The sequence below is a fragment of the Mytilus galloprovincialis genome, chromosome 6 (assembly GCF_965363235.1).
Source record: "Mytilus galloprovincialis chromosome 6, xbMytGall1.hap1.1, whole genome shotgun sequence".
NCBI classification, from domain to species: domain Eukaryota; kingdom Metazoa; phylum Mollusca; class Bivalvia; order Mytilida; family Mytilidae; genus Mytilus; species Mytilus galloprovincialis.
The window spans coordinates 13,769,158-13,786,590 of NC_134843.1; the positions used below are offsets into that span (position 1 = coordinate 13,769,158).

At 31.0% G+C, this 17,433-nt stretch overlaps 1 protein-coding gene across 1 annotated transcript in view; it reads right to left on the reverse strand.

Moving 5' to 3' along the window:
* The window catches only part of LOC143078992 (cadherin-23-like), a 46,338-nt gene extending 35,625 nt beyond the window's left edge, over positions 1-10,713 (reverse strand). The window contains exons 1-9 of the mRNA XM_076254081.1: positions 10,642-10,713; positions 9,491-9,658; positions 8,882-8,957; positions 5,750-5,904; positions 5,141-5,326; positions 4,257-4,372; positions 2,928-3,099; positions 1,436-1,572; positions 346-517 (exon numbers count right to left, since the gene is read on the reverse strand). Of these exons, the coding sequence (XP_076110196.1) occupies positions 346-517; positions 1,436-1,572; positions 2,928-3,099; positions 4,257-4,372; positions 5,141-5,326; positions 5,750-5,825 (859 nt within the window). The 5' untranslated portion in view covers positions 5,826-5,904; positions 8,882-8,957; positions 9,491-9,658; positions 10,642-10,713. The remainder of the gene's footprint in view (positions 1-345; positions 518-1,435; positions 1,573-2,927; positions 3,100-4,256; positions 4,373-5,140; positions 5,327-5,749; positions 5,905-8,881; positions 8,958-9,490; positions 9,659-10,641) is intronic.
* Positions 10,714-17,433: the final 6,720 nt, after the last annotated feature.

Sequence of the window (17,433 nt, forward strand, 5' to 3'; positions counted from 1 at the left end):
AGTTAATTAAGGTGTTTTCACCAAACAACTAGCTTGAACGTCCAACAGCATTCATAATGTGCTATATCAAGTTGTTGTTAGTCTAAGCAATCTTTTGGATTACAACAATGCATGTTTCAATTAGCATCACCTTTTTGTACTTGATAAAACTTATTCTGTTCCGATAGTTTACTTCATTAGTATCCCTTTTTTTATTAGAATCAACAAATTAGATTTGATATAAAAGGAAGTATATAAAATGACGAATTCACCATGTTCGTTGTTAAAGTGCGACTTAAAGACACAAAAGGCCAGTGAACGTAAAGAATCGTCACTGTTTCAAAAATAATTAAAAATTCATCTAACCTATATTTGATGGTGGAATCAAAGTTACTTCAAATAATGAACTGTTCGGGTTCAGTACACATGTTATGTTGTCTCCCTCTATATCCGTCACATTCAATGTATGTAATAATGTATTCGTGTTTATGTCCTCCAACAAACGTACAGAATCTGGTAGACTATTGATAACAGGTGCCTGAAATTGCGATCAAAATATAAATGGAATGATTATTTTAGCAACTTTATGGACGAATGAGAATTCAATTAACTGTCTAACAATAACAAACTTGATGGATGTAAAGTTGGAAAAACAACATTAAAGTCATTGAGACACATTATTCTAATCCAAAACCGACCATTCTTTGCTTTATCTCTGTATGCATCCAACTTTATAGCGCATCAGCAAATTTGTATGTTAAACTGTGGGAGGTTCAGATGATTGTTTAACAATACTTAACCATAATTTTCTTCGGAACATTCCTGTACCATGTCAAAATAATGAAAGTTGTTTTCCATTCGTTTCGTTTGTTGATAAATTTTGATATTGTAAGTTTTAAATTGATTTCTTCTTGGATCTACCTTGGAGTTCGGTATTTTTGTACTTTTTAGTAATCCACATTTGTAGTCGAAGGCTCAAATTGAGATACTCTACCGTCGATCTGGATTTTTTATTTTTATTGACTTCCCGTTTTAGCTCATCTGGGCAAAATGAGATTTTATTCATCACTGTACGTCCGTTGTCCGTCGTTGTCGGTGTCGTATGGCGTCCGTTAAGCTTTACAAAAAATATAATCTTCTGAAACTACAGTGCAAAATAGAAACAAACTTGGCCAATATATTTTTTTTTATTTAAATAAGTTTAATTTAGTATAGAGTTTGTAAATTTTTGTTTAACACAAACCGACTGTATTTTCCAGTTTTGTTTTTTGTGTGTTTCTGATTGTTTATATATTTTCCAGCTATTGGTTTTTGTTTTTTTTTTTTTGTTTTTTTTTTTATGCTTTTGGTTGTTTTTTGTTTTGTTCTTTGCTACTATGACGAAATGACGATTTTAGTTGCTAAAATATGATAAAGTCCCTTTTATAAGTGTAAAAGAGAATAATTTTTATTTTACCTGATTTTGAATTATATTGACTGTAAGTTTACCATAAACAATGTCATCTCCGTCATCGCACTGTATAGTTACATTATATGTAGATACATTGTCATAATCAAAGGGAATACTGGAATTCGCTGTGTATACACCATGATCTACAGAATACAGCACTATTTATTTATTTTTACTTTTTAAAAAATGTTGCCATACAAAGTAACAGTATCAGTTTGTCATGTTGAATCTGTTTTTGTGTGACATATGAGCTGTTGAATGTTACTATAGGATGAAACGCATTTTTAAAGGAATTTATTTGTGTATAAACCCGACCAATTCACTCACAAACATATAAAACTCCTAAAAACGTTTATGATATGTTTGTGAGTGACTTAGTACAGTTTAAACACCAATAAATTCCATTAAAAATTCGTTTAATCCTTATAATTCTTTAAAATTGGAGATAGGGAATATATTTTCCACACTCGTTACCTCTATCACACGTAAATTGTATGTTTATATCATTGAATAGGCCTGGTGCATGAATATATTTGTTGTTTAACGCAAAAATATGTAATGAAATTTGCTATCTGATAAAAACTAAACTGCAAAAACTCTTATTATCATTCAAACAAATGTTTTCGCCTATTATTCTATTTCACGATTAACGTGCAGTTAAAATAGATTTGGTAACGTCGGTTTTATTATCGCCATCATCTTGTTTACATTGGTTACGAAAGAAGTTCGGTCAACGTCGTCTATCGAACAATAACCATCGTCAAGATCAACTACCTGAAGACATCTCGACCAATCATATCAACGTATTCCCTAATATGCAAATCATATAAGAATTATTACATAATAACAATTGAGTATATATGCTACTACAATAAAATTCATATACAGACAATTCCAAGAACAGTTTAATATTTAACTGAGCGTTATTAAATTGAAAATAGAAACGGCAGAATTATCCAATCAAAAATAACAATAAAAAATAAGTATTGTTTTAAAAGCCGAAAATGTAGTATCGTAATAATTGAAATTAAAAATTATAGTGAAATTGTTTAAAAGTAATCCATTGCAAATTGAATAAATATACTAATGAAGTGTTGCCAGAAAACCAGGTTCAACCCACCATTTTTTTTTCTTTAGAAATGTCCTGTACCAAGTCAGGAATAGTTCGTTTCTGTGTGTGTTACATTTTAACGTTGTGTTTCCGTTGCGTCGTTTGTTTTCTCTTGTGTTTGAGTGTGAATTCACATTACTATTAGACGTGTCACGGTACTTTTCTATCCCAAATTCGTGTATTTGGTATTGATGTTATATTTGTTATTCTCATCGGATTTTGTCTAATGCTTAGTCCGTTTCTGTGTGTGTTACATTTTAATGTTGTGTCGTTGTTCTCCTCTTACATTTAATGCGTTTCCCTAAGTTTAAGTTTGTTAAGATTTTGTTTTTTGTCCTTGGATTTACGAGTTTTGAACAACGGTATACTATTGTTGCCTTTATTTACCTGTGGTCAAAACTATGGCTTTGACTTGAAATATAGATGAGTCTCCAATATGCATGGAACAGGTAAGAGAGTCATTATACGAGTCGGTGGCATTTATCGCGAATAAGAGAGTATTACTTGTAATATCTTCAGATACTGAAATGGTACTTGGGAGATTTGCAATAACAGGAAGCTGAAAATATAGAATGTCTGATTCATAAATTATCGTCTGAATTTTCATGATATTATGAAATGCAAAGAAGAGAGGGTTTTGTAGGAATATATAACCATCAATTGTATAAAACTCATTTCTTTTAGTTAGAATGGTATTTTCAATGTTGCTGAAATTAGCTATGAAAAGTTTTAGGTCACATAAAAAAGTAAAATAACAAAAATACTGAACTCCGAGGAAAATTCAAAACGGAAAGTTCCTAATCAAATGGCAAAATCAAGAACGTTTTACAATGTTGTATAAATATGTCATGACTCGATAGAAGTATGAGGTTCAAAATCCCAGTATTGAAAAATAGCAATGACGCATTTATAACGTTTCTTGTTATATAGATATAGGAAGATGGGGTGTGAGTGCCAATGAAACAACTCTCCATCCGAATAACAATTTAAAAAAAGTAAACCATTATAGGTCAATGTACGGCCTTCAACACGGAGCCTTGGCTCACACCGACCAACAAGCTATAAAGAGCCCCAAAATTACTAGTGTAAATCATTCAAACGGGAAAACCAACGGTCTAATCTATATAAAATAAAAAAACGAGAAACGTGCATACATCACCCGTTTTATTCCATTAAGTGAAGATCGCCTAATGGAAAAAATGTTCTGCTATGTTTCTTTAATACATATATCTAAACGCATGAAACTATTAACGAATGTGAAGTTTATAATTACTTGTGTTGTGAAATTTCGTTGTCAATTAAAAATCAACACCAAACTCAAGAAAAAGAACTACATATGAAGCATACATGATCCCTTTATAATTCTTTAACTCAAAAACTCGTAAGTAATTAGTCAAGAAAGTTGAAATAACCAAATTTTATTATGAATTCGACTATGACATCACTTCTTTAGCATAAAGTAAATTAAATTATATGCAATTCAGAAATTCGGAGAATCAAAAAGGTAATATTTAAATATATTTCAACTTCTATTTCTTTCAAATCGACGAAATTTAACGCTTATAATCAACGCGGATTTCGAGACTATATTTAAAGGAGGTTCTACTGATGAATATAATGTATTACATGACTGTTGATTCGTTCGTTGTAAGTTCATAATCAAAATAGAATTTAATTCGTGATATGAAAATTATTTTAGTGACTTGAATTACTTACCCGATTTTTTATTATAATTGTCTGTGTTCCAATATTAGACAAAGAGCAAGGGTCCTTCACTTCTATGTCAATGTTGTACGTGTTTATAGGAGGTATACTTTTAATTCGAATTGCACCTACAACGTAAACGTGGTGAAAAAAAAATATCAAATTAACAAAATGTTAGGTTGAAATATTTCAGTGTGGTTGATATATTCCAGTTAGGTTGATGCATGCTTTAATAAAATAACTCTTATTTGTTTACTTGTTAATGAAATGTGGAAATGAAATATATAACACTTTTCCACCATACTTTCTAAGTCATGAATTAAACTTCAATATGAGTTATATAGGCACAACATGTGTTTTATTATATACCCTTGATCAGGAACTCTCAAGATCAACTGTTTGACAGCAAAAACTAAAGCGTGTTGAGACCATAAAACAAAAGGGATCTCAACAACAAGAACTTTATTAGGTAAAATTTGAAAGTACTAGTTTAAATGATAGCATCACTTTCCCTGGAAACTTACGGACAAGTATATCATACAATCGTGTATTTACCGAAGTAAAAGATGATACCAAGGGGCATTGATTATACTTAATATCATTTGTGTTTGCTCAAATGAATACTCTGGATGGTTTATTGGAAGGGAAATTAAATCAAAAGACACTCATTTACAGTCTGACTGTCTCTCTGGTATCATTCGCCCCTCTTTAATTTGGAATTAGTCTAAGGACTGTCGTGAACTTAAAGTATTTTGCATCCGATCAAAATTCTCATTTTGATTTAAAGATAAATATGAATCATGAAAATAATCTTTTCCTTTGATTCTGGCTTGTGAAGGTTGTTTTGAGATTTTGGGGCATGAATTAGATATGTCGTATCCGTTCGTAACCATTACCTGTAGACGAATGTATCTCGAAATAATTCTGTTCATTGTTGTCTGTTGAATTTATAGTTAACGTTAAATTGTTAACGTCTTCCAAATCATAATCAGATGTTGTAATGGTATTAACTGTATCCCCTACTGATATTTCGTCATTGTATAATGTGATATTTGTAAAACCAGTCACCACAGGAGCATTACCTAGAAAATAAGATTTTTTTTGATTTTGTTTTAAATCAATACGCTGCTACAAATTTCTGCAATTGGGGAAGATAATATACTGGTCACTAAAGAAAACACTTTTAAATTTAAATTCAAGTGAAACGACATTTACAACAAATGTTCCTGTAATGATCTTTTCAGTAGTTTTAAATTCTGGTCAGTACAAGAGGATAGTCAGATATCATCAGATCGCGGAGGTTGTCTCAATGTAAAACAAAATTATAAAACCTCTAAGACTTTGATACATCATGCTAGATTTTTGTAGAGTTTGTCAGTTGAACAGACATGTGCTGTATGATTTACTCAGTTAAACAAGTCATTGAATAAAAATTATGCAAATTCCTAATTAAACCATGTCATCAAAAAGAAGAAAAGCTCAGTCAATTCGTAACATGTACGTACTTGGTGTCAACCAAGACTTTATTGCATAGGATCCATTGCCCGTATTTGCAGATGACCAGTCAGTTGGTGTGGTCATTGTCGTTATAATGCCCGATCGTTTCAGAAAATTTCCAGTGGCATTTACATATGGAATTATATTGGTATCACTGCTATGGCTATAAAAGAAAATTATTAAAAACATTTAAACTGTAATGATCTATTCAAATTCTCGTAGACAGCTAATGCCAGCAATCCGTAAAAGTTCAAAAGTTACATACAGAAAGTGTGAGAAGGTTACATTAAATTAGTCGGAAGTTTGAATTAGAATAAACTAAAAAGAAAATATTTCAGATAAACACAATCCTCAACAGCCTTACACAATATACACTGGTATTAAAGAGATAATCGAAACTGGAATTACGACTATCCCAATATGGCGACGGCAGATATAGGTAAAATCTTTTTTACAGTCATTTTTCTCAAATGTAGCATGTTTTTGTCAATAGTTACTCAGCTGCAAGGTTTTTGTATAACATTACATCATATTTGAATCGTAACGGTGCACTGGAATTGTCTAAGCGCTTTGAAAATTGCCGTTGAAAAATTCGGGATGATAATCGTAATTCTATGTCATTTTTCTTGTTTGATAATCGTAATTTCTTTATCGGATAATAGTAACTGAAAAGTAATAAATCTGTCTTTCAGTATTTCAATGGTATTTTGTGTATTAAAATGCAAATGTCCAGTTAAACGATGACATAATGGCAAAATAAAAATAAATGAAGAAACTTACAGGTTAATATCTAGGACAAATGTACTTATATATCTCCATTTATCATGTTTACAACTAACAATAATATGTATAACCTTTTAATATATACATGTACCTGTTAAATATATGAAAAATTAAGCAGCTGTCGAGTCAGTTATTGGTCTGAGTACACAGTTATTTCGTAGTGCATTTCTTTTAGACAACAAATGGAAATAAAAAAAAATCCCACCTTCGCTTTATCAATAATATTTTTACAGTGTGTTGTACTACTTTTGGGTCAAATTATATCAAAATTATAGAAAACTTCATCGTCTCAAACTCCAAGTTTGGACAATTTTATGTTAAGGGGTCATGAAATCTTGTGACAGCTTCCGAAATGCTAATTTTTAACCTTTTTCAGCTGGGCCAAATCACTACTTTGCTTTAAAATTCATGAATCAAATTTGTCAGTGTAATTTTATCCCCCTTCTTGCTATTTCAGGCATAAAACATGAAGAAATAAATTTGGAAAAAGTATAAAAAAATTGTCAAGTAACACACTGTCCACATTAGGGACTATATTCGGGTACTCGGACCTGTTGAGGTAAGTAGATATTTTAGTTTGTTTCAAAGTTTTAATGTTGTTTACGCGTTTAAGGGTTTTTTTGGGGGAAGAAAAGAAGGGATTAGCAATATCCCATATGCCAAAAGTGCAATCCTTTCAATTCATTGCTCAAAATGAGAGTCCCGTATACCACATTTTAATATGCTATATATTTTGCCTCCAATATCACGTTTATACTAAAATTCTGCGCGAAATGAACAAAAGTTTCCTTCAATAACTTTATAACTGCATTATCGGATTTAACAGTCAATACTGTTATCGGTGGATGAGTGTTCATATTGCCCTTTTCTTATAAAATAAAAAGGCATATAGTTTAATTTTGGAGTGAAATGTATAATTCCGGTTAAAATAGCCGCTAATATTTTTTCCCCATGGAATTACTTTTTTCTGTTTTATACTGATATAATATATGATTTTAAAAATTAAAATCATATGTTTTGATCAAATACTCAAGTATTTTAGGACGTTTCTTTGAACAGTGTGGATGGTTAAGGATCTAGAATAGTTACCAGTTTGTTGTTACAATTGTTTAATGTTACTTTCGTTTATTGTTACTTTTTTTTATTATTACTTTTGTTTTTTGTTTTTATTAGCCTAACGTAAATGGCTCGTATAGTCTTACGAAGCATTTGACGGACGGAAAAATAAAACACAAATATATATGTTATATATGTATATTGATATATTACCTCAGAAGGCATAGATCATGACAGTCGGAACTGATTTAATTGCCAAGATTTTGATAGATTATAAAACAAATATTTTGTGCTTCAGAAAAATGCATGACAATTAGGTAAGGTTAATTTTTGTTTTCATTTAATAGAAAAGTACTAAGTATATGGTATGCAAGTACAAACATGTTCCTTGTTTAGTACTTTCAATATTTTTATCTGCAATAACTTCCATGCATATGTATGTAGCATACTTTTCATATCCGTACCAAGTATTTCTAGTTCTTGGAGTGTTCTGTATTTTAACATAGTTCGTGTTTTCCCCATTTCCAAAAGCTTGATCATCCTTCCAATTTTATGACATACTAGTGTGTAGCTGTTTTCATTAGAACTATTATTAATATATGCACAAAAAGAAATGTCCGGAACGTTTTCGTGATTAATTCATCACCATAATTTCATCATATGCTATCAGATATACGTTTTAGTGTCAATGTCAATAAAACACTATCCAGTTACGATTATCTTTTCATTTTTTAATACCGTAATTACAATTATCTTAGACAATTCCAGTGCACCGTTACGATTCAAATATGATGTAATGGTATTGAAAAAACCATGCAGCTGAGTAACTATTGACAAAAACATGCTACATTTGACAAAAATTACTGTAAAGATTTTTACCTATATCTGCAGTCGCCATATTGGTATAGTCGTAATTCCAGTTACGATTATCTCTTTAATACTAGTGATATATATATATTAATAATGTAAACACGACACCTTGATTGCGTCTGTTAAGTATTAGATTTTTTTCTGATGCATGTACTATTATTATGATAGCCTTTTGTGCCTGATGATGCATTTGTTGGATATATTAGAAATTATAAAATAAAGAGATGTGGTATAAATCAAAGGTACTATTATGCAATTCAGTTCAAATTACGTGGATTAAATCACATAAAAGTAACCGTTCGGCCTTCGACAATTAACAAATCCAATATCGTAGAGTTTCTGTGAATAAAGTATTAATTCTGAAAATATGTGTGAGATAAAAAAAGAATTGGGGGTTGGGGACAAAACATTAATAATAAAATGATACATACAATCCAATGAATTCGGCATAATTCGTTCTGATTCTTTCTCCGTTTGATATTATTTCAACTTCGTTATAACCGGGGTCTGTTGGATAAAAGGTAATTCAAATTGTATTACAGCTTATTTGTGCTATTGTCTTAAGAAGCTTATTGATATATGTGTGTGTTCTAGGTGAAATGATTTCAGGTATTTCAGTCAATTTGTGTTACTGTTTTAAGACGCTAACAAATATCTCTACGTTATATTTAAATTTATTTATAGTCTAACGATACATTGGCGTACTAAGTTCAATAAAATAATTTACTCTCATCAATAGCAGCTCATCTCTGAATATTGCGTTAATCCATTCGTTCGATGTGTTTGAGCGTTTGATTTTACCATTTGATTACAGACTTTCCGTTTTGTATTTTCCTCGGATTTCGGTATTTTTCATATTTTACCTTTTAACTTAAAAATGGATAATGATGGATAATGATGGAAAAGTCATGTGTACTATTGTTTGTCTGTTTGTCCTTTTCATTTGTAGCCTTGGCGTTGTCAGTTTATTTTCGATTTTTGAGTTTGACTGTCCCTCTGGTATCTTTCGTCCCTCTTCTATATTAAGTTAAGTTACTCACTTAATGCACTCAGTGTGTTTGATCCGACTAAGGTGTATACGTCTCCAGAATCATGGCGCCATACTTGCGCAGTCAAGTTTCCAGTACTATTGGCAATAAATGTCCATTTATTTACAAATCCACAACAGTCAAACGTGTACTGATCTTGATTTAATAAAACAGCAACACCTGAGGCAAAAATACAAAAAGTAAAAATGATGTTGAAAATGGATAGAATCGATTTCGATATAGAAAGATAATTTGAAAAACTTTCGCGCACTGTAAAATTTTGTGCGCTTTTATCTGACCTTTTTTATTTAGTTGCAATGGAGTTTATCGTAATTTCAAGGATTTCAAGAATGTTTTAATGAATTAGAGGTTAAATAAAGGAGAATATTTAAAAAGAAGATGTAGTATGATTGCCAATAAGACAACTCTCCACAAGAGACCAAATGACACAGAAATTAACAACTAAAGGTCACTGTACGGCCTTCAACAATGAACAAAGCCCATACCACATAGTCAACTATAAAAAGGCCCCGAAATGACAAATGTAAAACAATTCAAACGGAAAACTGTATAGTTAACCTAGACCTATACATTTAGTCATCTAAAGCTGCTGTCTGACTATTGACATGAGACATACGCTAACTTCTTTCAATATATTTTATTTCTTCGTAATGGAATACATTCTGGATGTGTCGGTTTTTCAGGATGCGCATATCTCGATGGTTCACACTTTGTTATTCTGCGTCTTTTATTTACCCCAAATAGGTGTGGCAAAACTTATTTACGAATAAAATGTTGTAAAGTAATACTTGGTTTAGAAACTTCCAAAGATTAAAATTACAAAAAAAGTTAAGTTTAATCCATTGTCTAAGTTTTCCAAATAAATTATATATTTAACATAGCAAAACAAAACTTATTATCTTATTATCAAAAAGACTATACTTAAAATACTGTGAAATATGGGTTTTTATCATTGTTGAAGACCAAACGGTGATCTATATTTGTTCACCTGTATGTTATTTGATTTCTTATTGGTAATCATATCACATGAAATATTACGTACGGTGTACAAAGGATCTCATAGCATAATACCGTATTAATAGATGACATATTTATGACAATACTGGAACAATTTTTAAAATATATGAATTAAGTAATACTACCTGTTTCATTACCAACATTAATTCCCAAACTTAAAGTGTCTGATTCTCCATACGTGTTGTTTGAGATGCATGTATAAGTAGTAAGAATATCTAAAATAAGAAAGAACATATTAACCATTTCTACTAGCATGAGCAACATTACAGGTGCTATTTTTGGAGCACAAAGTTCTCCGCGATTTCAGTTGGAATATGTTACTTTATCTTAAAGAAATCCTCAGGAACAACAAGCTTATGTATGGCTGATTGATTCTTTTTTTTTTTTTTTTTTTTTTTTTTTTTTTTTTTTTTTTTTTTTTTTTTAATTAAAGCAACCATTTATGCCTGCTCAGAACGAGAATAAAATAGCAATAAATCCATTAGGTATGTTCGTCAACGGGAATTTTGACTGAAATACTATCTTTAATCAAGCCCCCTTCAGTCTCGCGAAGTGTTGTTGCAAGGTTCTTGAACAACTAGGAAGCATATAATTCTCTAAACACGAAATACGGACGCCTCTCTTCAGCATTTGATTTTACTATATATAGCCTTGGGTTATTTAACAGATGACTATATTTCTAGATATATGTAAATTATACAACAAGAACTAGAAATGCAAAACACAGTTCATAAACTGATAATACAATTAAACAGCAACACTCGATAATTATGTTTTGCTGGTTAGAGCAATGCAAACAAAAAGAAAGAGACAGAAAACTGGGTTGCTTGTATGATTTCTAAAATAAACAATTAATATTGTATTACAGAGAGGTGTAAAAAAAGTAAAAAAATTAACAAAATATTTGGCGTTTTATTGCTGAAGGAATTTACAGGAAAGTGTGTGATTTTTAATGACCGGCGGATTAATATCTTATGAAAATTCAAATTAGAACAAATTGAAGAATTAAGTAAGCAGCTTTTGCCAACTTGGTATACCGGGATGATGATACAGTAGCAAGAGAAAATAATAATGCGTCCAGATGTTTGAAATCATACGGAACAAGCCGTTTGCCTCTACAGGGCAAGTATATTCTGCTATGCAAGAATCACGTCACATGACAATCACTGCCAAATTCATTGAAAATATCAAAATAGGGATATGATAAAATCAGTGCATTTACAGATCTGACGACTATTCTGATATGCACACATATAGAATTTAATAATGTTTTCAATCGGGGCCTTCTGTAACATTCTGTTCAATAGTTATCAAAGGTACCAGGATTATAATTTAGTTCTCCAGACGCGCGTTTCGTCTACGTAAGACTCATCATTGACGCTCAAATCAAAATAGTTATAAAGCCAAACAAGTATAAAAATTAAGGGAATTGAGTGAGGATCCAAAATTCCAAAAAGCTGTGCAAAATACGGCTAACTAAGGTAATCTACGCCTGGGATAAGAAAATCCTTAGTTTTTCGAAAAATTCAAAGTTTTGTAAACAGGAAATTTATAAAAAAAAATGATCACATTATTGATATCCATGTCAACACCGAAGTGTTGACTACTGGGCTGGTGATACCCTCGGGGACGAATGAGCATGTTTCTAAAGATAATCCATCAATAATTTTGGAAATGGGTGCAATACCTTTTAATTATTTAAGTAAATGTAAGCATGTCAAATTTTGTAACACCATCTCATGAATCTAAAATTTTACAATCTGAAACTAATGTTTCTCTGTCGGAGACATGGTGCAACGTATTTTAAAAATGTATCCCGCACATTCAAATTAACGTTTACTATTATTTATTTATTTTGTTGGAATTTTGGAGATTATGGAAAGGTTTGCATATCAAATATAAGCAACATAGCTTACCTGCTATTCGTATAAAAATTAATGTCAAATATAGAAATGTAACAGCCATGTTAGTGGTAAGATGGAATGGCGTTAAATGTACAATGTGATTTATGGCGATACTATTTTGTTTTTCTTCTTTAAATCACAGTTCAGAACAATAAAAAAATTATACAAATAAAATCAATCGGTGCTTCTGTACTTTTGAATAAAAGAAAGCTGACATTGTTTGTTTATGATAGATAATAAAGTCAGCTTTCTATACCCTTGTCAAATAGTAAGCACTTCCTTTGTTGTGATTTACGTCAACTACGTCAACATTCAGCATTGTTCATGTAAAAGTTACATATATAAGGTCAATAATGATGTGTATACAATGCGAATTTTCGGTGTGTTGTGATTTAAACATGACTTATATTTGATATTGTAATGCAGGTTACAGTATACCGACAAATATCAAAACATAAGTTATGTTGAATTTCTTTCAATTTATTTCAGTCGACCTAACTTACTGAACCTATTTAATGTTTTAAATTAAAACTTTTAATGTGTAGTGGTGCTATCAGCCTGGTTAAACATCAGGTAAAAAGTGTACCTATAAGCCACTGGACATTAACCAAAGCAGTTTTTGATAATCTATTTTATTTTTTTTTTCTATCATATGTGATTTTGTGTCTGTATCTATTGAGTAATCATATATTTTAATCATTTATCTTTCTATGTTTTGTTTGTTTCTGATACCAATAGTGTATGTCAGTTTGTTCAGGAGGCCATAATAACATGTTTTTTTTTCATGTAAACTAATGAAAGACGCGGAATGGTCTGACGGTCATTAATAAATAAGGTACAAAAGGTAGAATATGCGGTATGTGATTAAATCATCTGAAAATGACAATTCAAACAAAGTTAAAAACAAAAGTTATTGATTATAATGGTAATCTGTACCCAATAACAAAGACACGAATACGTTGGTACATGCAGTCATTGGATTGAATCGTATCACAACTTAAAATTAAAAGACAATGATATAAAGATGTTCTTCCTTTTGTGTTTTCAGTGTAAACAATTTTTGGATCACGCTACCATTTGACCAATGTTTGACGTCAGAATTGACCTTGAAAATTTAGTTCATTTTGCTGGTTAATACTGAATATTCTATATTCTCATTTTTCTTTGCGTAGATGTTGACGTAAATATAATCATTGTTCGTTTTCGCTTTTATATTAGGTACGGGTTATTGAATATGTACAAACATCTCCGTGGTTTAGTTAAATAAATTTGATTTATAGACCTTTAACTGTATTCGGGGTTTATTTTTCTCTTGTTTAAAAAACGTATAGTTGAGTTATGTATCATAAACTTTATTGTAGAAAACAATAGAGTATATGTTTTTTTACTGGTGAATGGTAGGATAGGTTATGCGTATTCTTCCATTTTATTGAAAATTGGTCATAATTTTAAAAACTTTAAAGTAGTTACAACTTCATTTTCTACTCTTATCTTTTTGTTACGATAGTTCATATTTGTTTTCTACGTATATGTGTATGATCATTTGACTGGTTAATTCTAATGAAACTACAACAGGCCGTGAATAAGATTTCAAAACTTGTGTATATAAAGGAAAGAGAATAATGATTAAATGTCAATGGGACAAATATCCATGATAGAACTAAGGACAAACAATTATTGGTCACCCAATATAACAATACTTATATCAAAAAGGAGATTCTATAAAAGAAAGAGAAGATAAGGTTATGCCAATGAGTACAAAAGCCTATTAGGGTCACACAAAAAATATGTATCTCGTAACTACGAGATAATGTCTCGTAATTACGAGAAAACTATCGCGTAATTATGATCGCATAATTACGAGATCACATAATTACGAGATAATTATCGCGTAATTACGAGAAAACTATCACGTAATTACGAGATAAGATTTTTATCTGGTAATTACGAGATAATCATAGCGTAATTACGAGATTAGAAGGGTTTTATCTGGTAATTACGAGGTAAATAAAAAAAAAGTGTGACCCTTATAGGCTTTCGTAAAGGAATCAACTATCCAAATGACGTGAAAAAAAGTCAAAATGCCGAAACCTGACACATCTATATGCACGACTATATCAACCAACGTAACGAATAACAAAACAACTGCCATACATATGACTTAGATCAGGTATTTTTCAAAGAAAATGTAGGTCATCATACGACCTTCAATAACGAACAAAACACATAAAGTATAGTAAACTATGTTTAATACAGTTTTATCTTTAAAGGATAATCACACGTTTAGAGTATTTTCAGCAATTACCAAATAGTTATCAAAGGTACCAGGATTACGATTTAATACGCCAGACGTGCGATTCGTTATAATTATCTACCTGTTTTCTGTCTGAAAGATAAAGTAATGCTTTATTAAGGGGAAAAGTTAAGCACTCACAAGCATGTTAAACCTAGCCACATTCTTAATGTGTCCGTCTTAAGCCAAACTAAAGGTTTTCGTTAGTGTCTAGCAAACATCTTGTAGCTAAAATCTAGGTAGCTGGTTTTCTCTTTGTAATTGTTTCACATTTTGGCGTACCGTTTCCTATTACAACTTACTATTCATTATTGGTATTACTCATTATTGAAGGATATACGATGACCTCTATTTGTACGAGCTTAGAAATTGGAGTTCATCACATAAACTTGAGCTGTCAAGTCTTCTATGACCCCCCCCCCCCCTTTACTCTTCTATCAACGAACATAGACAATTCAAAATTCGATGAATATATCCAGATTTCTGGACAAGTTGCACTTTTGTTCTGAATTTTTGTAAGGTCGTTCGAACTCTATTTTTCCGTAACACTTTTTTGACCATTTACATTAACCTTGAATTTTAGATTACTTTAACCGTATTCGGCACAACTTTTAGGAATTTTGGTTCCTCGATGCTTTTCAACATTGTACTGGTTTGGCTTTAGAACTATTTTGATCTGAGCGTCACTGATGAGTCTTATGTAGACGAAACGCGCGTCTGGCGTACTAAATTATAATCCTAGTACCTTTGATACCTATGAGGACAGCAAGACCAAATATGTTCTTTTTGTTATGATTTTTTTGTAAGGTCGTTTAAACTCCTTATTTCCGCAACACTTTTTCACTTAATACTATTTTGATTAACCTTGAAGTTTAAGTCAGGAAAGGCAAACATTTACTTATAAATTATATACAGATGTATTTGCTTGTTTGATTTTGAATTGTATGTGTAATTAGAACAAGAAATTCTATAGCGATTGTGATACAGAACATATATCTGTTTAAAAGTGACGCAAACATTAGTGCATTTTTATTGTTCCTTTATGGTTTACAGGTTGACGTAAATGCTGATATCCTTTTTGATTATGTTTTTTGTATTGTATATTGGTTATCAATACCATTATTGCCATGTTCCCGAATATGACTGTTATATACCGATTGTGAATTTGTATTGATATATATATATACGACGTGTCTCGGTATTATGTACATCCAACATTCATTATTCATGTTTGATGTTTCTGTTATGGTTTCGGTTGGATAATCAGTTATGTCTTGTTGTTTGAAGTCCAAATAATTATAAAATTGCTTTTCCATAACTTCATTGTCGTGAAACTTCTTTGCACGAGTATTGTGAAAATAATTTTAAAATATGGAGATTGCATGTTAATAACGTAAGCGCGTCACTGGTTTTTTTTATATCCTAGGATGTTTGTCGTTGATGGAATATGTTCATTGTTCTTTGCATGTTGTGTCGACTTTTATATTATTTGTGTGTGCGTTTCTCTGTGATGAATACTCTTATGCGTGTTTGTGCTGTATTTATGTCACGTAGTGTTCATTTCAGCGATTTTTTGTTAACTTTATCATCAAGCGGGAGGTTTTGCTATCAATTTAATGAGGTTCAACCAACCATTTTTTCTAAAATGTCCTTGTACCAAGTCAGAAATATTGCAGTTGTTATCAAATAGTTCGTTTCTTGTATGTTAGTATTTCTTTTTGTTGCACTTCAGTGGTCCTGTTGTTTTTATCTCTTATAGTTGATGTGTTTCCCTAGGTTTTAGTTTATAACGCGGATTGGTTGTCTTTCAGTCGATTTATGACTTTTGAACACCAGTATAGTACTGTTGCCTTTATTTATTTGTCTAAAATCATCACATGTCATTGTTTAATGTTTATATAGGTATAGTTAGTTACTTACCGCTTCCCATGATAGGTACAGTACTTTTTATAAAAGCAAAAATGTTCTGTATCGTATACTATTTCATTCTTACTTCTTAAACAACTTTGGACTTTTTATTTAAGATACTCTATCTGATCTGGTTCATGCGCACGAAATCATGTATTGGTCCTGTTCGAAAAGCAATATTAACTCTTTATTTATATCGACAGTGGAACGTTTTCAGTATTGCATATGCTGATTTATCTGTATGAGGGCTGATTTGCTCATATCATTTAATTTATATGAAAGGTGGTATGTGAATACAGCATGGGATCGCAGCCCATTAACACAAACCAAACAAATAAGAACCATACCGTATGCCAAGTCCTATATTCTATAACAACCTAAGACTTAACATTGTAAAGTTGTACTGTCTTCTTTTCCGAGAAATGTCTAATAAACAAGTAAGCAATCCACTAAAGAGAAGAATTGACTAAATTCATATAACGTTTTTACGAGAAAAGTCACGCTGCATACGAAATATACGTCGGCGAATTGTTTGCTGGAAGCAAGCAATTAAAAAAAGTAAACTTCTTCTAAATTTGGACAAATGATAGAATTTTCTTGAGAAAAAAGTTATTTAGTTATAAAAAAAACATATGCATATTTTTTTTTTAATTTGAAGTTTCATATGACTTTAAAAAACTATCAAATTGACTAATTTATTTTTTATGCATATGTCCTTAGAACTTTGTACTACTGGTCCTGAATTGAATGGGTTTTTTTGTATGTGATTTATGATAATGTTGTACTTTTGAATATACTGATAAATATTCCGA